Genomic DNA, 22,338 nt, shown 5'->3' on the forward strand with positions numbered 1-22,338 from the left:
CCAACAAACCTTTATAACTCAAATGTCCAATGAAGCTCTTTCTGATTATGAAATGCATTGGGTGAGAAAGTTAAATAATCATACAGAATCATAAGACTCTCATATCACTAGCCTACTGACTTTTGGGTTCTTTAAAGCATCATTAAATGCATCAAACTATAGTTATTTGTGGTATAGATGTTATGACAGTGAGGTGTGGACTTCTTTAGGCAACTGGAACCTTTATGTAAAGCGCATAATCAATGTATAGTGGTTATTAAGTTATACCCAACATAACTGGGTCTCAATCAAATAAAGGAAACTCTGGAAAGTGTCAAGTGTCAACTTGTTTTCTTTCTTTTTTTTTCCCCCTGAAACTTCTCACTTCTGCTTTTGACAACATCAGCGGCCTGAAGTTTTTGTACATGTGGTGAGTCTCTCGGATTCAGAAATAGCCTCTCTGGTCAGCGTTCATGTTTAGGTGATTCTTCAGGCAATGTTTTTTTTAGTGTCACGCTTATCACGTTAAGCACAGCGGCAGACCTCGAGTTCCCATCAGCCCATTCGGAGAAAAAAAACCCACCTGTGCATTCAGAGTTAAGGTAACAAGCAACGTTTCACCTTTATGTTACTAAGCTTGATATGACACTGATGAAATATATGCCAATTTTAAATTACATTCAACATACAGATTGTAAATAAAAAAAATGAGATGGTCAGTAAGTTATAACAACATGTGTCTTCACATTGCTTTAACTCAGCAAAATAAGTTAAGGAATTTCCAACTTTTATAAGTTATAGCGCACAAGATTCAACTCATTTTTAAGTCCGTTTATTGTCATTTAAGTTGAAATGAAAAACATCCAAGTTGATTGTACTTAAAAATTTAATGCAGCAACATGTTTTCGTGCAAAATAATAATTAATATCTTTTCATGCAAATGGGCCCATTTGAGCAAAAATTTGTTTGCATAGCAAGTTAATAGTCATAATAAGAAATACTAGCTTTATAAAAATGTAGATAAAAAGTCCTTTGTGGCTGATAAAGTTTTTTAATGTTTTTTTTATTAATTACATTGCATTCATATACAGTATACATTCACACACACACTCACTAACACACACGCGCGCAAAATATGGGAAATTTCGACCATATTCTCGAATACTGGTGTTGACAAACAACACTAACTGTTCATATAATTATAAATGTTAATAACTGTTAGAATACAACGTAAAAATATATAAAAAATATGTAATAAACTAATTTAAATAATAATAATATTGTTGTCCTAAATTTCGCTCATGCTGATGCACGCATTTAGACTTTTATTATTAGTGCTTTACACCTGCTGCATGCACTGGATAACAAAACTTGGATGGCATATGCAAGCGTGTTGCTTTTCAAAGGACAAATAGGACGAGTAAGTTGCGGTATGGCTTCTTAGACGAATAAATCCAAATAAAAAGTCCATTGTTGCATGAAATGTGTTTAATCTGGGGGATTTAAAGTGGATCACATGCCCTGACTGAACAACAGCGGCACGAGAGCACGCGCATTCCACAGCAGCCTCTCGCGCATCGTTTGTTTTGCGCCTCAAGAAACCCGACAACAGAAAACAGCGAGAAAGTAGCAAGGAAAAGTGGAAAAACATCATTTTTGATGGACTATCGCGGTTTATTTGTGAAGTAAATCGGACATTTCTCCACTGTCGGACATGACGCATTCCTATAGTCAGCGTTCTCTCGTGGTGCTCGCGTTTTTAGGAGTTTTATCCGCAATAATGTCCGTGTTATCCGTCATTTTGATTTGCCAGCTCCAAACGCAACAGGTGGTTATAAAAGATTCGCCTACTTTCGTGTCGAGTGAGATCACAGCGGTGTTATTGCCCGTTTCTACGGTCCTCTCAGCCTTGTCTCTGACACTCAACTTGAGCTCAGTTGTTGTGTGTTTGCTTCACAGCTATTTCGCTACTGAAATATGCCGAGGAGAACCAGATACACAAAGGTAATGGAGAAACTTACTTGTGTAGTCTTAATATGCGAGTTACAGAATGTCGAACCAAGCGAGTGACATTCATTCGAAAGAACGATAGTACAAGCTCACTTTTCAAGCAAAACAATGACCCCCAAAAAGAGTTTGTTAGGTCTAAAAATATAATATAGTAAATTTTTACACAAAAAGCATCTGAAAATAAAAATAATTTGTGGTTGTCTAACTTTAGTGAAACATTTTCATAGTACTTGAATCACACCCGAGTGAACTTGAGGTAAATTTACTTCATACATCTTCTAAAAATCACCTTGAAAGTCATTGAAATGACTCAAGCGAAGTTAGTTCAATTTGTGGATCAAGTGAAACACTTTTGGGGCCATTGTATATCAAACATAATTGTCATTTGCTGGACCTTTGTATTTCATATTGAGCTCCAGAACCTTTTTCCAAGATATTGCTTAAACCACATTTGAACATTTTAAATTACTTCTAATTTTAAGTATAGAGCAGCATGAATGGTTGCTTTACGTATTCTAGTAACAGGTCACTGATATCTGTCTATTTGTTTTGCAAATTGAGGCCCTGCTACTAGTCCACAGCTAAAGTGATCCATTTTGTTTTTTTGCTTGTATTCCAAGGGCCGACTGGTTTTTATCGGATAGCAGGGCTGTCCGGCATGTGAACATTGGGCTGTTTTGCCTTGGAGTTTCAGTCTACTTAGCTGGTAAGTGGAAATGAAAAACCACAGGAAAGGCAGACATGAGTTATACTAAAAACTTTAATTATTAGATTCAGAATACACACATTTACAGAACATAGAATTATAGTGCAAAATATCCCCCAAAGCAGCTTATAAATATACGCCGATCCTTATATATTTTTTGGCTCTTTAGTATGGAAACCCATTTCCACCTTAGAGTATAAAATAGTGGTAACTGCGATTTAATATATCCCAATTGTAACTTATATGTCGCAATGTGGCATTAAATCTAATAAAACTGAGATTTTCTTCACAGTTGCAACTTTTTATATTTCCCAACTGTGACTTTACATCTCACAAAGTGACTTTAAATGTCTCAATTGTGACTTTATATGTTACAATGTCAAATTAACTTTTTTATTTTTTAACTCGGGAGGTATAAATGCCCTTTCATACTTTAGAATAGCAATCATCATCAATATGACGTGGTGGCACCAACTGAATATGGCATATGGTTTCATCCAGCACTTCATCAGTGATCAAGTTTATATCCCAGAGCTGTGCTTTTCTCCTCCATCCTTAAGCATGCCAGAATCCAAAGCTCTTTTCCTGTAAAGCAAAAACAATACATTAGTGTATATTCATCATTCACAAGTCATAGTATTGAGTGATTTGACATTAATATTCCTTCTTTTTGTTTTTTCCTTCACAGCCATGTCTATTTACATGATATTGGTGTTTGAAGTCGAGACTGGCATAGCCAGTGTGTGTGTGCTCTCCTCTGGTGTTCTCGTTCTGCTACTTATCGTTATTCACTCCTTAATACGGGCCACACATACAGCAAAAACCTTCCGCGGCGAACATACCCACACCATGTACCACAACTACCCTGAAAACAGCCCAGGAATCCATACTTCCAACCTAAGCATTACGGAAAAGCCAATGAGGCAACACAGCTTAGCCAACCTGCATAGACATTACATCAACCCCGCTCACATCGACCCGAAATCGCTGTACTCGCCGTCCAACGGGCCTCACGTCCACTCAAGCGATAAGGACGGCTACAGCGGCGGTGGGAGTGGACAGACACACCGGACCTTTTCAACAGAGTCTGGTTTGTTTCACACTCAGGCAAAACCCTGGAACGGTGTCAACAGCGAGATGAGATCTATAATAGCTCGCAAAGCTACGGTCAAGGATTCAACTTTAGTATGAATAGTATCACATCCGCTTTTGTGTAAAGATGTGTAACAGCGAAATATATATACATATATATAAAGCTGCGTGTCTATACATTATTGTCTTAGAAGGCGGACAAATTATTTATGTGACACTTAAAGCAGAATATGAACATAAATATAAAACTATATTTTTTGTGCACCTAATATCACCTTACAGGTGTTAGAAATCACACTAACAGATTTTAAAATAATATTGTGAATTACTTCTGAAATACTTGAGACTTTGTGTAGCTGTAATTGGATAATGAATGTTTTCTTTTACTTTTGCTTAAAATACAATTGTTTATTCAATGCGCTACAGTAAACATGACTTGCTATAGAAAAATACAACTATAAAAATTAAGATGCGATGAAAAATGACATATACCACATAAGTAAAATGTGTGGGAGAAGCTGATTTGAATTGGTATTTGAAATGTGTCATAAAAAATCTGAAATGCAATGAAAAGGTGTCTGATCTTTTAACAATTTTGTATATAAACCACCAAATTACTCCTAACACTGATGTAGAAAGACACAAAAATGAAGCAAAACTAACCTTGGAGAAAGGTTTCCATGAGTCAAGGTGGTGTGACTGAAGTGTGTGTGGGTGTATCGTTTGGATTAATTTCAGGTTTCACAGCACTGAAGCCACATGCATGTTTAAAAACAGAAAAGGTGAGCAACTTAAAAGAGAAGCAATCAAGCAAAGAAAAATGAAAACGCATGAAAATGTCACATTTACATTTAACAAGTGATATATAAAACTACAAAAAAGGGAAAAGAATAAGAGTGAATGCGTTTAATTGCAATGGGTTAAAATGGATAGTGACTACAACCTCCGTCCCTGCGAGCTGCTCATCTGTTCTTTCAGTGAAATGGCTTGGCGCAGAAGACCATCTATGTTCTTGAAATAGAGGCTACTGTTTGTCATGCTTTTAACCGCACTGAAAGAAAAACAGCCATGAAGTATGTACATAATATAAATAATCAAATTGTCGGTTTATGTAATGTAAATCGTACCTGCATGCATATTCAACAGTGTAGATTGCTCCCTGACTCTGCTCCTCCCAGCTCTGCATGTCTGTCTACAAATTCATAATTCATTACAACACTAAAGACAGCTTAGGACGTACATGTGTTTCAGTGTTAAATATCATGTAGCTGGCTAACAAAATAGTACCACATTTTATTTACAATGCACTTTTGTCATACTTAAAGCTCTATAAGAAATACAAGATAATAATGATAATAAAAATAAAACAAGTGCACAACAGTAGTTGCTTAAAACACAAATGAGGTTGTGTGTGTGTATATATATATAAATAAAAAGCTGGAAATAATAAACAAACTAGTAATATTTTTTTCAAATTCACATTTTTCCACAGCAGGACTTTGTTTCCAGTCAAATTAGTCTATGAATTTATAAGTGCTACATTTATAAAGGCAATAATATGCTGCTAAAAATCATTTCTAATATTTGTCGTAAGGCAAGTCAACACCTGAAAATCCATATGATTGAGCCCAGTGCATACTATATCATATCAAATGGAAAGTGAAATACTTGTACTGTGGCATTTACTATTATAAAAAAGAAATCTGTGAATTGAGATTCTAATATGGCAGCTAAAATGTTAATAACTGGCAGAAATCTTTCAAATTGACAATGTTTGGGCAACTATACTGTAACTGATTATAAGTAATCTGGATCTGGTAATCAGATTCCAAAAATGTAAATACTTGTAATTAGATTATTACCTTTTAAAATACTCAATTAGAATACAGTTACGTTTTTTTATTGAATTCATTATTACTAATTCACAAATAATAATATTCACAAAATGGGAGTAAATTATTCAGAATTCAATTCATCTTTCTCCCTTATTCTTTTAAATATTATTTTCCCCCCAAAAGTTGTGGAATTGCACACACATAGCCACTAGTCAGGTGACTATAATTACATGGAAAATAATTATTTATTTAAATATTAAATTATTTCTTCTCATTTAACCTTTTTTAATGATTTAATATATGATTAGCTTTTTAGAAATGTATGAACCCCATGCACTAGTTAAAGCTGCAGTCCGGCACTTTTTTGGGTTTAAAAATATAAAAAAAGACATTTTTGAAAAAAAACTTAACCAGCCAGTGTTCAAAACGATCTGCTTGCCTTACCTCGATTCAAAACGGTAAGCTTGTAATAATGATTTTAATTCCAGTGGTACTGGTGGATTTCCGCGGGAATTTCGAGCATGTCTTTGCGTCAATACGTCACTTCTGTACACATAGAGAAGGAGTCCCCGGCTAGCGTGTGTGGATGATGGTGGAGATTTAGCTTAGCACTTTGTATGGCGGATCCCGAAAGTTTAAAGCGACAATCACCAGTGACAACTGGAGATTCACCAGTTGTAAAACCCAAAGACTTCGGACTTCAGAGTGGCTACAGAAAAAAAAATATTTTTCACGTTTTGACGTGATATAAGCAATCGTTAGATTTAATCAGCATGATATAGCCTACTGCAATGCTTCCCCCACCCCCCGAATTTGGTCAGAACAAACGTGAATGTTACTTACTTGTTCAGATGACATTTTCCGATGAAAATTCTAATGTTGACCCTTTCAAAAAGTATACTCTGAGATTGCTGATGACAGTACAGTATCCACAGCGACGCGACAGCGACAGGTTCCCCTCGATACATAGTGTTCATCCGCGCTGTTTCATGCCGATTTACTACCCACGCACAGTTAATAATTCCGCGAATAACTGCAATTGCAGATTTCTAACAGAGATGGCGACAAAGAGGAAAAACGACGGACTGCAGCTTTAATGAGACCTTGACGTAATGTATTATTTTATGTAATAATTTAACAATATTTTATACTATTCAAATACATTTTATAAACAAGTTAGGCCAAAGGTAATCTAAAAGTTGTCAGATTACATTACCTAAATGTGTAATGCAAGAGGCTGAACAATATCAATGAAACGCACCTTGTGTTGCACGAGCTCTGGTAGGGATCTCCTGACGTGCTCCTGTAACCTATAAAGCGCTATAGACGGTTCATTGGCCAACACATACATACTCTCAGTGAATTTATCAGTCACTGTAGAAGAAATAAAGAAAACAAGGCATCAGCATCTCTTCAATGGGTTCATAACAAATCAGACTATCGACAAACACATAAAAGGCATCTAATAAGATCTGTTGTGTCAATTAAAAGTTATGAAACATGAATCAATATGCACACGAATTCTGAATCTAGCCAGGATACCTCTTTTTACTTTTAATTGCATTTCTTGATCCTCCATTTTTATCAATGTATGAAATAAATTTCCTTCTGTATTATCAAAGCGCCGCTGTATCCCTACGATTGTGCTCCCAAAACATCATCCGTAGGAACACCAGCAGCCCAATAACGAGTTCCTAGCTACCAGTTCGAATCTTCTGAATTGACTCACCAAATAGATTAGTTCACTGAATCGTTCAGTTGCCCTTTCTGCAGATGACTGAAATAACTGAAATGTTCATGACTGAAATAAGTCTTATTGTAATAGTTTTTCAACTCTAGATCTCAGAAAGAGTATATAACTAAGCATCATAAGCGTTCCCCCACAAAATTCAAAAAGATTTGTTTTCATTCACTCCATCTGTGCAGCTGCTGGGTTGACTATTATAAGCTCTTGAAAAAAAAAACAAGCAAAGCAAGCAAACGAAGTGGGTTATTATAAGTCACTGTACACATTCATAATCATTCCAATAAGCTCCGTATCAAAACTCCTACGCAGTGAAGGGGGACTATTGAGTCAATTGACCCAACCAATGAAATGCTTCTCCCCCGCCCGCACTCGAATGCTATTGGCTCGAGCTCTAGTCAGTCTCTGAAGGCAGGAAAGTCACGCGCTTAAAAGAGTCAGTGAATGAAAGTGAACTAGTACGATTCTTTAAAGATTCGTTCAAAACCACAGAATCGTTCACGAAAAACACCTCCAACTCTAATAGTTTAGGATGATGCGATTAAGTTTGCAGCCAAAAAGTGCAATATATATGATGAGAAAAGTACTTCATACGATGTGATTCACTAGTGTGCGGGTTGTGTTGAGCCCAATGCACATGCAAGTCTCCTATTTCAGTTTCACTTTTGCAAACGAATCAGGAAACAAAAGCAGCATATGTGATCTTACAAGCCTGTGAAGTTTAAGATCAAAGTATTTGTTCATAAAGTGTAAGGAATCGAAGGTAAGATACTCCTAAGACACGTTTTATTATTTTATATTAGTATAAAAAAATAAATAGGCCATAGTAATTTGTGCTAGCATTGTTTATTGTCTAAATTGCGTACATTTAAAGCAGGTGTAATGATCAGTGATGATGGAAAACAGACTTGACGAGAACCACTCGACCACTCTGACGAATAAACAGCGTGGGAATGAGGTCACCGTCCGACCGGCCACTTTAGATAGTGAGTCTTTCACCTCCTTCCAAATGCACGAAATGCAGCCTTTTTGAACATAATTGTGAGTTTTAATTATGCCCTGTAGACCTCTCAATTCATCAGCTTGCAGCCCATGGAGAGATTTCACAACTGGAGATACATTTATCCAAAGGTACCCATAAATATACAACATATGTAGCCTATCCAACGCTTGCTGAAATAAATAAACGACATGTATGGGTAATCTTGCAGACAGCTCTCTGCTTAACAGTCAAGATGAGCGAGGTTTCACACCACTAATGTGGGCTGCTGCATTTGGAGAGATAATGGTGGTAGAGTTCCTTCTTCAGAAGGTGAGAATTTGAAAGACACATTTTTTTAGTAACTGAGACTGGGCAATATATTATTATATGATATATTATATTAGGGAGCAGATCCGAGAACACTAGCTCGGGAACGAGAAAGTGCCCTGTCTTTGGCCAGCGCAGGAGGATTTGCAGATATTGTTAATATTCTCCTACAACATGACATTGAGATTGATTCCTATGACTGGGTATGAGCAATTTAATTGTTGAATTTATTTTAAATTTTTTACAAAAACTATTGAAACATTTGACACAAACATTAATTACTGTAGAAAATGTACACCTTATCATGCTTTCAATTTCAAACACAGAATGGTGGGACCCCTCTTCTCTATGCAGTTCGTGGCAATCACATTAAATGTGTTGAAGCTCTCCTAGGTAAGTCTTTTAAAAAAAATTCACACATTTTGTTTTATTATTTGTGATGACAAACTGAAGTAAGTTTGTGTTTAGGATGTGGGGCAGATATCACGTTCGAAGCAGACTCTGGATACAGTCCTGTTGCCCTTGCTGTTGCATTGGGCCACAAAAAAGGCAAGTAATTCCTTACAGTATACTGATGTGCAAATAATCCAGCATATTGAATCAATTAATAACTGAGTAGTCTACCAACTCATTTTCAGTGCAAAAATTTCTTGAAGATCACATTTTGAAGCTGTTTCGGGGACCAGTTTCAGTGTCGGAGAACACATGAAGCAAAGGACTGTTCTTTGAAGACTTTACAATAATCCTGCATAATACTGTACAGCTTTATTTTGACATGCAAGAAATAACAATCTGTTTTTCTACTTTTTGTTTTTATTAAAAAACACTTTTACAAACATGCAGTTCATGTGTGTTGACCTCAAAAGGCACGTGAATGGCATTCCCGCCTCTTCATACTTCCTCTATGTCCTTTTCTCAAAACATTACAAAACCTTTTCCCCCAGGATATCTAATGTGTAAACAATTATTCTTCCAAAAAAGTCAGCACTGTTTTCAAACACTATTTTCAGCCTCTGCACCAAAGGGGCATCTTGAATGGGAAAACTGTGGGTGAAGAATCAAGGATTTGATAAGCTTGGGATAAAATTAAGACATTGGCAATTTGGCCATTGGTCAGGAATGGACAGAAAACAAAGGTGTAGAAGGCACCATAAATGTCCACTAATTCTGGTGTGAGTTTAAATGAGTCAATATGAAAGAATATGGTGATTAAATGCATTTATAAGTGGAAGCAAAAAATGGAAGGATATTTGTAGACAGTTGTTGTCCTCTGGATAGAGGTCTAAAATATGTTCAAGGTCCTCTTCTTTGGCAGAACCTGTAGAAAAGAAAGCATTTTAATGGCTTTTACTCATATGAACAACTGTATAAGGCCTATTTGTGTGACTTAATCGTTAGAATACTCGTGATAGAGCACAACAGTGACACTTTTTAAGTGGTTTCTCCGTAAGCATTTAACAAAAGCTTCAGTACTGTGACAAATTTTACTTCCATAATCTTGCACATTCAGGGTGAGAATATTTAAGAATAATTACCAACAAAATACAGTATGTGACTTTTTGAAACAAGCAAAAATCAAAAGCAAGAGTGCTATGTTTCTGAAAATTGTTACACACACACATGATAAAATGGTATTATAAAGTAATGTTTTTTCCATGTGAATGTAGCAACGTTTAACAAGGAATCAGTTGCATGAATGATTCAATGACTCACACATTTAGGCTGTCACTTGTTTTGAGGCTGAAACAGCTATTTTGATTGAATAAGTACAACCTGTCACCCACATCAAAAACGATCCAATCAATTTTCTCCCTACATTTTCTCTTGTTTTTTAATTAATTTATTATTATTAAAGGTAGGGTAGGTCAGAATTGTCTAAAAAAAACTTTTATTCAAATTTGTTTAAACTGTCTTTATATACCAATGCATAATTAAAATGTAAGTACTCTGATAAAAAGAGTATACAAATCGAGTGACTCTAGACCGTTTAATCTTCATTAAACACAGCTCATTAATTCCATTCACTCCCACCTAAAAACGGGTGCGCGACTGCGCGCACGTGGGCAGAGCCAGTAATAACGGCGGTAGTCATGGCGACGGAGAGTGACAGTCGCGCAAGCCAATCCTGTGATTCGTCCCGAATGGAAATAATGAGCTGTGTTTAATGAAGATTAAACGGTCTAGAGTCACTCGATTTTTATACTCTTTTTATCAGAGTACTTACATTTTAATTATGCATTGATATATATAGAAAGTTTAATCAAATTTGGTAAAAAGTTTTTATATAAATCCTACCTACCCTACCTTTAATAGTAAAATATGATTAGGCTACGGCAAAATGACACAAACAGTGAAGTTTCAACGAAAAACTGATATGGAAGGCTCAACACAGAACCATATTAAATCCAAGACATTGACAGACCAAGGACAACTTTTTTTCTTGTCCGACTCCGAGAAGTCATTTTACTCGGATATACGTCACAATTGGGAAGAAAAGACGATCGTTTTCGTTTCATTAACATGTATTACACTTTCAATTATACAAAATAAAACAAAAATAGCATATCAAATACAAAATAAGTTAATAAAAAATATTAGCAAAGCTCTATTGGACTTCGGTAGTTATAAACACTATCTTCAAACAACGTCAATCACAGGAAACTGCAGCCTATATACGTTACAGTATGGGCTACCATCGCTTAACAACCTCGGAGCTCATGGTATGTCATTCTTTCAAATGTTACCGCTAAAAAGCTGTTGTTTGTGTTGATGACTGACCTTTTAATTTACAAGATTTTCCTGAAAACCCTCCTTGGAACTGCAGTATGAGCTCTGATACTTTCACAGGCTGTGGAAACTCAAAGACAACCCACTGAGATTCACCCTAATAAAAATAAACAAGAATAGATAAAACGGGTATAAAGCAACCACAACACGAAACAAAACGTCGCACAATCTCGGCAAAATCACCTGGTCAGAATTCCAGCACGTCTCCTCATTGGAATCAAACATGAACTTCTTTCCGAACTGTTTGACATCTCTGTTTAGCACAGAACTCACCCTGCGTGACAGAAACCTCATTTACATGGTTCCTACTGCGTTAATATAGTATGTGTTTTACAAAAAGAAAATACAGGCCTAGTTAATATTCATGTTAGTAATATGAAACACCCACGTTTTTACCTGCTTTGTGTGTTGTTACAAATCAATGACTCTGCCATCTTCAAATCGACCTTTCAACTGAGGGCAAAACACAGACATGCGTATTTCACGACAGTGAGGGCAGTGTGTGCTTCACTTCTCTACCGTTAGATGTCAGTGTCGCTCCTCAAATTGATAACCACGGAGGGTCATATTTTTGGCCTCAACTCCACTTGAACAGTCCAGAACTGCATGTACTGTGCATCTAACCAAACTCAATCGTATTCTTGTTCAGAATCATTTTTTTATAAGGCAGAAGCAGCCAATTTGGCAGATTCCAACACGGACAGGTTGCCTTGGAAATTATGAGCAAAGCAAGGTAATGTGGATATGAGTTAATAGCCTACATTAAATTCAGATTTTCATGCGTTGGCTTTTTTTTTTTGACTGTTCTCTTGTTAATCCCTCCCTTTCTGTTTCTATTTTTGCATATAAGTTAGTTGAGTTTAAGCAGTTCATGGTAGTATAAATTAATTTCAGTTTTTAATCTTTAAGGACAGCTTTGATTGTCTGTAAAATCTGGACCTCTGAAGCAAAACCACATTAGAACCACACATAGACTGAAATCTTACAGTGGAAAGATAATTTTAGACTTGTTTATTAATATTTTTTTGAGGAGTGTGACTTGCCAGAGCACCACATTTGATGTCACAATCTTCTCTCTTGTCTTATTTGCATCAGTTACAGCTTTAATCTAAAACTGTGTTCGGCTATTTTTGGAATACATTTTTTCTTGCTGTATAGAGAAGCAAGATCCGAGAAAGAGAGGGATTGACAAGATTATAAATAAACTTTCCAGCTTCAGTTTGTTTGATTGGTCTTATAAGGTTTACAATCTATGGGCCGATCAAACTGACGAGAGAGCGAACACGTTCAAGATCACAATACATTTTCAGTCTGATTTTTAAAAAAACAAAACCACACTTCTAACTGCACGTAATACAAGCTACAATTGAACTCTGGAATTCTTAGACAATACAAATCTTTGCTATACAGTATGTTATACAATATCTGTAAAATGTCTGGTATTATCCAAAAATACCTAAATGACCCTTTGCTAAACTCCGCATTAGTTACTGACCAATCCTTAGCAACTGTTGCCATGCGCCACGTTGTAGAAAAGCTTTTTCTCTTTTCCAGTTTGTTAATGGACAATCTGTGTGTTGAGACCATTTTAAGTTTTACAGAAATTACCTCCCCCACCCCCTGTAAATTAATCTGTGCTTCAGCCCTCATTTCCAAATTAATATCCTACATTTGTTTCAAGGAAAATGAATGATGATAATTGAATTTAATTCAGGGCAAAGTAGACTTCAGGTATTGATTCAGGTCAACGTAGAGGCCAGAGTAGCTAAAGAGATCACAGTACAGTCAAATGATTGTATTATATTGCTCAATATTTCAAGTTAGCAATTAACATTCGTGTGGAGGAGAAAATCAATATCTAAAACTGATCACCTAATTTTCTTTGAGTTCTGCTAACTTATTAGGATATACATTGTAGTGAATGCATTGTAGAAATGTTAGGAACTGTTCTTCTTCACTCAAAGTTGTAATTGCGTTCATGTTAAGCGTCTCTCTTTTCAGTCAACTGCCTTGATTCTGATTTGCAGTCTCTGCAGTTTTTAATCATGCTACTGCTTCATTTAACAATTTCTTTCAAGACAAATGGCAAATGAAATGCTTGCAATGTCACTCTTCATTCCAGCTCACGTACGAGTAATATCCATTCAATTTTTACCACTTTATGAGCACACAAGGAACTCTAATTCTTTCTAATTGGATTTTTTTAAAATCTTGTCTTGAGTTAGCAATGTCGCTAAGTGTTTTTGTTTTTGTTTTTGTACAGGTCATTAGCGATGGACGCTTCCGAAACACCCTTTGTGAAGCTTCAAAACTTTTGTGAATCATTGGTTTCAAACCAGTGATTTGGAGCACGCATCAAACTACCAAGGTATTTCAGCAAACGAGGCTTTCGTAACAAAAGTCATAACTGTTTTGAAATTTGTCCAAATTTCAAGTTTGAAATTTAACCCATAAACCTGTGTCTGTATGGTTTTTACCTAATCTCAGAATCAAATTTATAAATTAGTAGACATTTAATGACGCATTTGTATGATAAAAAGGAAGAGTTGCAGTTAAAAGTCTCTGATTGGTCTGATTAACCAAGTTCTCCATAAAATAAACAAAACAAGACACTTCATACGTAGGCTATTAGATTATTGCATTTAGTAGATCACACCTACAATAAAGCATTTGAAATTGGTTTGTAAAAGGCACTTCATTGAAAATCAACAGAAACAAAAAAAATTATTTGGGGTTTCAAGCACAGGATTGGTCAGTAAAACATTTAAGGCGGGGCTTAGTTCTGTTTGATAATATTGCAATAAATGACAGCCATTTTACAGGGAAATTCAATTTGTGCAATATGTTAAGCACGAAGAAGCCATAAAATCTGTTATATTGCTGTTGATTTTCAATCATGGTTGAAAATCACCACTCAAAGAATGATATATGGATGGCATTTTCTTTTTGCATGCCGTAGGTTGAAACGATATTCACAGCCAATCAATTATTCCGAATGCCATTTGATGTCCCACAAGGCACTCCGTGCTTTAATAAGCTGAAAATGGCTCCAAATAGAAGACACATCTGTTTGCTCTGGAGCAATTAGCGATATGTCTGAGCCGTTACATGGTTTTTGGCAAGTCTCGTATACTTGTCCCCGGCACCAGAATTTTCTGCTTCAATATTAGCTCGACTCATAATTAAACCCTTTAGGAGCGAAGCATTTGCACAATATGCTCGGCTGCTTCCGTTAGAAAGTGCAGTCGCTCGTGCTTTATTCTCTTACAACTGCAAGCAAAAGATTTTGATTATTGTCTCTTTTCCAGTACATTGTCTTAGAGAGGCTGGCAGTCATTATTCACGGTGAACATGTGTGCTACTGCCAGCACTAAATTAGAAGAAAGATGGATGGACGCAGAAAAGAAGATTGATGACAGGGAAATATTCAGTATGTGCTCTAATCACTGTTTGTTAAATAGAAAGCTTTCAGTTGCTAATGGATGATTTAGTCTTTGTAATGGTGATGTTATAGGGAAATCAGATTTAAAATGTGCTTGGCAACTTTAGGTATTTGCCTAGGCGCATATTTGCCATAATTCAAATGGTGAAAGCTGTTTACTTCCCATTGGGTAGACAAATCTCAAGCCAGATCTTGGTAACACAAGCAATGAGATTCATTGGAGGGATTTTAAAAAGAAGATTCTGCCAATTAACAGCATTTGCAGCAAAATGTTGATTACTACAAACAAAATTATTACGATTTGTCCCTAGTTTTCTTTATAAAAAGCAAAAGGCATGCGATTTTTGTAGCAGCTTATAATTTGTAAACACTTGCACTTGCATTAATTAATTCCTCTTTTAAAATGTGTATAATTTGAGCCGTAAAGTGGTTCAAATCATAATTTGCACAGTTGTTGCAGGGTGTATGGCGTTTTAACGGCTACAAGTTGTAAAATTGGCTATAACTTTACACAAGTGCCCCCCCCCCCCATTCCAATATAGCCTACTGTTTGCGTCTTGTGGCTGTAGTATTGAAACGCTGAGTATTTTAATGTTAACGGATTGCCACGTTCACTTTCAGTGTAAGTGCCGCACTGTAACTCAATTGTTTGTGTTTCTTTTAAGAAATGAATTAATTTAAGTTTAAATTAATTATGGTAATTCAGTATTATGCCTCAAATCATGAGATTAGCTTTTGCTGAACCCGTAATATTTCTTGAAGTCTCCTGTTTCTCTGATTTTGATCCTGAGAAAAATACTTAAGTTATCTCACATGTGCAATAGATTACAACTGGAGCAATGTCAGCTTCATCTCTGTAGAATAACTGCAGGGCTTACTATCACCTTTTGGCAAATGACAGACCTCAGCAGCACTGTCCTGTTGTCAAGCCATTGCACTTTGTCATGGTACCTTGTGAACAGAGCAGTAAATCCCCTTGGCTATTGGTTCTACTGTAAAAACGGCCTGCATCAGCAGGGTTTGTGAAGTGTGCCCTCTTTGGTTTAAATACTCCACTGGTGCTCGACCTAAATCGCCCAAGGGCTAGAAGTAGAAGAACCTGCTATATTGAAAATTTTACACTTCTCCATTTGGGACTAGTGCCAGGTTACTGTCTACCTAGACAGCATTTTAATGCCCGGTACACATTGTATAATTTTGGGCTGTCCCAGACTCATAGTCAAAATCGCAGTCTGTAGCAGGCATAAGACATCATCAACATGCTCTTCCTGATGTAAAGACAAAAAAAATATGTATATACTATAATTTATTTAATTTAGTATTGAAAACTAGTGATACAAATAGCTAAATCCTATTATAAAAATAGACCATCAACTGGTATTCATCTGCTATGCATTTTTTAGAGTATTGAGGCGCATTCACACCATGTCGGAATGATCATGATTATGAGATTCCGACTTGTTAAAAGTGTTTACGTCCACGTAGGACTCGTAATTGTAATTGACTCATAACTTGTAAACTCAGAATTTTCTGAGAGCTCCTTGTATCATGTGAACGCTGTGCCACCTGACCACATTTAGGTGTTGATAATGTTGCCATAGAAACGCATAATTCCGAGTCAGTGAACGTGAACAGCTCTGAGAACATCATGTTTTGTCATCACGTAATTACGATAATCAAGACATGGTGTGAACGCAGATTGTGTCATCAGCTTAACAGCAACATGCTAACAGTTTCTTTGTAATTATTTATGAATCTTTGAGTGAAATTTGTTTCAAAGACATTTCATTTCAACTTCCAATTGTTTTAGAATCCTGGCTTGGGGCTGTTTACATGTCACCGTTTTCAAAAATCTTTATGCGTTTTGGCTGTTCATTTACAAGACAACAGCGTTTTGGGGGCCTGAAAACTGAAACTTTTAAAAACGGGTTTCAAAGTGCACGTTTTTGAAAACGATACTGTTATCGTCACACCGTAAACAACAAAAATGCACATTTGTAAAAACGGTGACGTCATGCGCATGTGTATTACGTGTTCAGTCTATAGGCGCGTGGTATTTATTTACAAAGTGACATCGCCACCTACTGGCCTGGCATGAATAATACAGCATTTGTAGTCCTTTTTTGTGGATCCGTGTGAACAGGGATCATTTTGAAAGCATTGTCGTCTGTGCGCGTTTAACAGAAAGGAAAACCTTTTCCTTTTTTAGTACATCATTACCATATAAACGTACCCTTAGAAGACAGTTGCCTACCTAGGATGTATACCGCAGCACAGCTCTCTGGGCTTTGGTACAGATGCCTTCACAGATTCCTCATGCCTTCAGTTGTTTTAGCATTCATAGAAGGACATAAGAGGTCATTTGTTGTCATGGTGATTTAATTTGCCTGTTGTTAAACTCTTGGTCTGTGCATGAGAGTAAGTAATGTTGCAGATCAAATGGAAAATAAACATCTAGAGTGCAAATTAAATTAATATGAGTGCCATTTCAAAGCGCTGTTTAAAGCATCATCAAGGCTGTTTTAGTCAAAAAACCCTTTCGACATAAAAGACAAATCATTTGGCGAACGCACCAAATTTTCACAAGGTCATGTTGTTATATGAACAAATTGACCAATGTGTTCTTTTTGAAGGTCCTTCTGTGCGCTTTTCAGGCCGTGAGTTGTATTCGATTACTAGTTTCCCCAGTGCATTTTCTTTCCCAATGCCTTGAATGAAAACAGCTGCCTCACACAGTCGCCTACATCCGTGAGAAACAAAGGTGTGAATCCTTGCTAGTTTCGCACGGCCTTTATGCCTTTTACTTGAACTTTAGAATAGATTAACCTTGCAAATTGCTTTTACTGCTATTATCACATAATAACACCTTGAATTAGGATGATTCCATCTCATTAACTGAGACGTACACCAACCGACAGCTGTGAACATCTGGGCGGCTCAACATGAAATGTTTGTGGAGGACTGGTTGAGAACCAGATAATATGCTACCATGCAAAGAGTCCACCTTTAATAGGCAGCCACTGGAGCATTATGAGTCTGTGTATATTTGTAGGGGTTCAGAGAGGTGGTGGTCTCGAAGTCCAACAGCTGCCAAAGAGGACTTCATCATCATGACGGGGTCAATTCAGTTGCTGCTAGTTCAATTCAAGCTCCAATATTGTCCAATCCAATTGATTTAGATTCTGAATGGGGCCAATTTCACCTCATAAGTGATCCAATTTTCATGCAAACTCCATTCAAACTCTTTCACTTTATATCCAATTTCTTCAGCTCATCCCCACATAATACATCTACGCTCTCATTGCAGCTCCTCAAATGAGAACGATGAACCTCCCAGACACTTGGACCTGGTCTGCGAATATATTTTGCCTGGCTTTGGGAAACCAGACAATGCAAGTGTTTCTAGTAAGTTAAGCCCTTGTGCTTGAGAACTACTGCTTTGTGGAAACCCTGTGATATCGCTGTCCATTGCAATGCAATATCTCGTGTTTACATGTGTGCAAATAACCACGTCTGAAGAGGATTTTTACCAGTACATTGAGGCTATCTTGAGGGACTCCAATGTTAGCATTTTTTTTGTTACATTGGGTTTAACATTGGGTGAAATAATGACTTTTTGTTCCACAGCCTTCCCTCTTAAAATCAACAAATAAATTAAAGTTGGCATGAAATGGAAATTACACCGTTTTTTTTTCTAAATGCATTAGGGACGCACCGATATGAAAGTTTTGGCCAATACCGATAACCGATAATTCTTTATATTTGAAAGCCGATAACCGATATATTGGCCGATAAATCTAAATCCCAATTTTTACATAATTTTTGAGAGTCTGATTACAAAAACAAATGTCTCACCATTAAAAGCCATATCCCAATCACAAATATTATTATGATGTTCTCAATGTAATTTTATGTTTTATGTTTACACTTAACTGTACTTTTCTTTTTTTAAGTGATTTTAATCATATTTCAAGCCATTCAAAGCCATCATGGTGAACAATGCGTATTTGAAGTGTCTCAGCTGAAGGAAATAATCTATTATTTATCTGCTTTAATATATCGGGCAAATTTAACGATAACAATAACACTATAACGATATCGGGCCGATAACGATAACACTAAAAATGCTCATATATCGTCCAATTCTCGCTATGGTGACTGATATATTGTGTATCCCTAAAATGCATGTTTATCTTGTTGTGAACGATTCATCCATACATGTTTCATTTTTATTTATTTATTTATTTAATACATTTTTATCAAAATGTCAACTTGATCTCTGGTGAAATGATAGTTTACTCTCTGGTGACGTATGCCGGACTTCTCCGTTTCGTCTGCATAATCGCCACCACTTTCTTACAATCTACTGCAAGCTCGCATTCAGATCAGCCTCCATCCAATCGATTGAATGTATTGTAGACCATGGCCTTCTTTTTTTTCTCTATAATCTGCTTCACTCGGATGTTGCCTACGTCACAATATGGAAGACAAGATCTGTTGCTGCTGCCATTACATCGCGACTTTAACCGTAGAATGGCTTAAATTGCTCTTTCCTCTATGCAGCTGAAGTTAAATGGTTTAATTCATCTGATCTCTGATACCATGTCACTGTTAACCCAGCCATTTAACATGGCACTGGCATTTTGGTGGGGAGTCATCGGATCAGTGGTTTAGAAATGTCACTGGACGGAATACTCTGTATGACAGAAGAGGAAATTATTTGTAAGTCTGTTCCTTATTCTCAGAGTCATTCTGAGTCACGCTGAGCAATTTACTGGGACTAGGACGGTAACCCTTTTGTTGAACCAAAGACCAGAAGAATGTCTCAGTCGTTCGTGGTAGCCTAGCAACATGCTGAACATCTTTCAAGTCTAGTCTTCAGATACAGATATGTAAACATCTTTTTTTCAGGTGAATTTACATAACGCACAGACGTTAAATCCTGATGTTGACACATAATTAGCTTGTCTGAGTGCTTCTCGTATGTTAGGGACTGAAGGGAAAACACTTTGAGTGCAGTTGGAAGTGTTTGCTTAACATTTTAGATAAATTTGAAGGTTTCAGCATTCTGGAGATAGATGTGTTGTACTAGGTGTGGAATCCAATCTCATCTTCAAAGTCCCTGCAAAAAACACCAATCAAATTATGAAAAGCAGTGTTTATATGAAATAAAGTGCTGACTTAAATTACCTTTGAAACCAATACCAAATCAAATAGAATTGTGGCCTTGTTACTGTAAACACATTTTCAAGCAGTCAGATAATTCAGACTGAATATTAATAGGATTACGGCGCGACAATCCATGGCCCACAAATCTGATGGCTTGGAACTGGATTAAGGCGAGAAATTGGATTGCCCTTATATACTGTATTATAACCACTATCCTTACGACTTCTCGGCAGGCCAACTTTTGGAGCAGGATTTGGAGACAGACAAACTAACTGACTCAGCGTCATTTCATGGGAACGCAGTTATTGTTTGTGGATCAGTTTAAAGTGAACAGACAAGTGTGTAATAGAGCTCCAGGATCCCAAAGTCACAAAAAGTTCTTCTCAATGAAGGAACATTCAAGAGATATTCTGGCAACAAAGACGTTGATTTGTTACAAGAAGGTCCAGACTTCATTTCTTTGCTACAACAAATGTCTGGCCTCGACTAATTAAGACTGTGGTGAAGTGCATCATTTGTTGTGTGGTAAATACATCTTATCTTGTTTGGGAAAGAATGGAAACCCATAATATTCCATCGAGGTTGATATCTTTTAAATCCTTTCCCCATCATTGAGTGTAGTGAAACTTGTGTCTTTATCTTGAGTGGCCAGACACACACTCAGACATCATGTATTACACCTGATTGTTATCTTGTTGGGATCTTCGTGAAACTACTTTGTTACAGTGAAAAGAATGCTTGACTGTCGAAGGTAAGAAGCCGTGCATGCCCTTGAAAGTTTGGGATCTAGTGGCAAGTAAAAATAGGCTCCAATGCTCATTGAGGATCATGAGAACATTCCTCAGGAACTGTATAAACATGCTGCTAAACATCTTCCTGAAAGCAAGGTAGTCATACGGGTTTGGGACGAAATGAGAGTGAGTAAACTGAATTTTCATTTCTGGGTAAACTGTTCCTTTGAAGATAGAGGTGAGCTTTAATCTTTTGATGGGTTTTATGAGCAACCATAGCTATTCTGTGATCCAGAGAGTCGCAAACAGCTTCTCCAGGCTTATCAGATTCCAGTTTGCATTTCTGAAAGATCATCACACACTGTAGCGTCTCTCTACTTTCGATACACATCGCCACTTATAGTTATGAACGCTTTGGAACTCTCTGCAGTGCTTTGGATCGTGTCTATTTTTTACATTCTTCCACTTTTGCAGATAACTTCTCATTCTCAAGGCGAATGCTCACAAGGATCCATAGACTCATTACTATGATAGAGGATCAGGGTTGAAAGCATTATTGTTCAGGGAAAGGGACAAATACGTTTGACACAAGGCACACGGTTTCTAACCGGCACACTCATTAAAAGTTGAGACTCATTCTGTTGCCTTTGATATGATGAGTTGTCCTTCGGAGACGCAATTTAGGCCCCACACAAACCACCGAGATGCATAGCGTGTCTCTCTCACGCCATTAAAGACTAAACAAATCTCCCCTCGGGCCATGGGAACTTTTTTTTACAGAGGCTTCCTTTGATTAGGAGTAAGCAGACTATAAGCATGACTAGCAAATCTGTGTCAGAAAGCCTCATCTGGTTTAAAACATCGACCGGGGATAGTACAAAGCAGTGTGCGTATTGTTTTCTCAAAAGGGGGTTGATCAGTTGATCAAAATACTCCCACAATCAGTTGTAAACTCTATTCATCAGAATCAGAACAAAAAACGTACGGACATTTTATGAAGATAAGTGTTAAACGAACGAGTTTGTAGAGAGAAAGTTAACATCACGAGACTATTACCCTTGGCTTTCAGCCTGTTTTTTTTTTTTTTTTAACAAGTCTAAAAAAGTTTTAACATTGCTTAGACATTTCATTTTTCACTCTCTGTGTGGATTTTAGGAATGTCCCAATGGGTTGTGCAGGGACAATGCCAATTAGCTTACTGCTTTGTAGATGAAAGGGTGATTCAGATGAGCGGTCAGGTTAACAAAGCCATCAAAATGAAAGAGGAAAAAGAGGGAACAATCGTACTGTCACAGCTTTGAAAAGAGAATTGTCTTTGGGGGTGTTTTGGGCATGAGATGTGACACATCTTATTGTTATAGTATCAAAAGCCCTGGAGTACCTCTCGAGTTCATGGGGATGTATCCCCATCCTGAAACCTTCAAATTCCAGAAGATATATATTGTACTAGGGATGCACGATATATCGACAACCATATCGGTATCGGTCGATATATGTTCATTTTTAATGTTATCGTTATCGGGCCAATAAAAAA

General features: G+C 36.8%; 5 protein-coding genes across 9 annotated transcripts in view; 3 read left to right on the forward strand and 2 right to left on the reverse strand.

Annotated features, from left to right (window-relative positions):
• The first annotated feature begins 1,143 nt into the window (after positions 1-1,143).
• tmem221 (transmembrane protein 221) lies at positions 1,144-4,444 on the forward strand. The gene is made up of 3 exons (XM_079593116.1): positions 1,144-1,983; positions 2,610-2,695; positions 3,384-4,444. Exons 1-3 carry the CDS (start codon positions 1,694-1,696, stop codon positions 3,884-3,886), a joined length of 879 nt encoding a protein of 292 aa, XP_079449242.1. The 5' UTR covers positions 1,144-1,693; the 3' UTR covers positions 3,887-4,444.
• borcs8 (BLOC-1 related complex subunit 8) lies at positions 2,732-7,304 on the reverse strand. Of its 2 annotated transcripts, XM_079593117.1 has the most exons (6): positions 7,165-7,304; positions 6,884-6,996; positions 4,915-4,979; positions 4,731-4,838; positions 4,451-4,536; positions 2,732-3,280 (listed from the first exon to the last, which is right to left on the reverse strand). In XM_079593117.1, exons 1-5 carry the CDS (start codon positions 7,199-7,201, stop codon positions 4,473-4,475), a joined length of 387 nt encoding a protein of 128 aa, XP_079449243.1. In that variant the 5' UTR covers positions 7,202-7,304; the 3' UTR covers positions 2,732-3,280; positions 4,451-4,472. The 2 variants fall into 2 exon arrangements, with proteins under 2 accessions (XP_079449243.1, XP_079449244.1); XM_079593118.1 differs by lacking the exon at positions 4,451-4,536.
• Positions 7,305-7,765: 461 nt separating this feature from the next.
• rfxank (regulatory factor X-associated ankyrin-containing protein) lies at positions 7,766-9,511 on the forward strand. 2 transcript variants are annotated; one of them, XM_079593122.1, is made up of 8 exons: positions 7,766-8,129; positions 8,241-8,352; positions 8,432-8,497; positions 8,578-8,678; positions 8,753-8,878; positions 9,002-9,068; positions 9,144-9,224; positions 9,314-9,511. In XM_079593122.1, the coding sequence occupies exons 2-8, from the start codon at positions 8,259-8,261 to the stop codon at positions 9,382-9,384; spliced, it is 606 nt and encodes a 201-aa protein (XP_079449248.1). In that variant the 5' UTR covers positions 7,766-8,129; positions 8,241-8,258; the 3' UTR covers positions 9,385-9,511. The 2 variants fall into 2 exon arrangements, with proteins under 2 accessions (XP_079449248.1, XP_079449249.1); XM_079593123.1 differs by having other exon boundaries at positions 7,818-8,129; positions 8,244-8,352.
• A 70-nt stretch (positions 9,512-9,581) lies between these two features.
• nr2c2ap (nuclear receptor 2C2-associated protein) lies at positions 9,582-11,939 on the reverse strand. Its single transcript, XM_079593124.1, has 5 exons — positions 11,859-11,939; positions 11,646-11,736; positions 11,454-11,559; positions 9,925-9,993; positions 9,582-9,720 (listed from the first exon to the last, which is right to left on the reverse strand). Exons 1-5 carry the CDS (start codon positions 11,894-11,896, stop codon positions 9,599-9,601), a joined length of 426 nt encoding a protein of 141 aa, XP_079449250.1. The 5' UTR covers positions 11,897-11,939; the 3' UTR covers positions 9,582-9,598.
• A 118-nt stretch (positions 11,940-12,057) lies between these two features.
• The window catches only part of ncanb (neurocan b), a 140,315-nt gene continuing 130,034 nt past the window's right edge, over positions 12,058-22,338 (forward strand). For all 3 annotated transcript variants that reach the window (XM_079593119.1, XM_079593120.1, XM_079593121.1), the window contains exons 1-2: positions 12,058-12,195; positions 13,726-13,830. The gene's annotated coding sequence lies outside the window, so the exon portion shown is untranslated. The remainder of the gene's footprint in view (positions 12,196-13,725; positions 13,831-22,338) is intronic.

Source organism: Phoxinus phoxinus, assembly GCF_949152265.1.
Source record: "Phoxinus phoxinus genome assembly, chromosome: 20".
Taxonomy (NCBI): Eukaryota; Metazoa; Chordata; class Actinopteri; order Cypriniformes; family Leuciscidae; genus Phoxinus; species Phoxinus phoxinus.

Coding starts and splice junctions, on each gene's coding strand:
- tmem221 (XM_079593116.1), top strand. CDS start 1,694: ATGACGCATTCCTATAGTCAGCGTTCTCTCGTGGTGCTCGCGTTTTTA. Junction 1,984..2,609: donor GGAGAACCAGATACACAAAG/GTAATGGAGAAA, acceptor TTGTATTCCAAG/GGCCGACTGGTTTTTATCGG. Junction 2,696..3,383: donor AGTTTCAGTCTACTTAGCTG/GTAAGTGGAAAT, acceptor TTTCCTTCACAG/CCATGTCTATTTACATGATA.
- borcs8 (XM_079593118.1), bottom strand. CDS start 7,201: ATGGAGGATCAAGAAATGCAATTAAAAGTAAAAAGAG. Junction 6,997..7,164: donor GCAATTAAAAGTAAAAAGAG/GTATCCTGGCTA, acceptor TTTCTTCTACAG/TGACTGATAAATTCACTGAG. Junction 4,839..4,914: donor ACTGTTGAATATGCATGCAG/GTACGATTTACA, acceptor TTTTTCTTTCAG/TGCGGTTAAAAGCATGACAA.
- rfxank (XM_079593122.1), top strand. CDS start 8,259: ATGATGGAAAACAGACTTGACGAGAACCACTCGACCACTCTGACGAAT. Junction 8,353..8,431: donor CCGACCGGCCACTTTAGATA/GTGAGTCTTTCA, acceptor TATGCCCTGTAG/ACCTCTCAATTCATCAGCTT. Junction 8,679..8,752: donor TAGAGTTCCTTCTTCAGAAG/GTGAGAATTTGA, acceptor ATATTATATTAG/GGAGCAGATCCGAGAACACT.
- nr2c2ap (XM_079593124.1), bottom strand. CDS start 11,896: ATGGCAGAGTCATTGATTTGTAACAACACACAAAGCAG. Junction 9,994..11,453: donor AAAATCTTGTAAATTAAAAG/GTCAGTCATCAA, acceptor TCTTTTCTACAG/GTTCTGCCAAAGAAGAGGAC. Junction 9,721..9,924: donor GGACAACAACTGTCTACAAA/TATCCTTCCATT, acceptor TCTTCACCCACA/GTTTTCCCATTCAAGATGCC.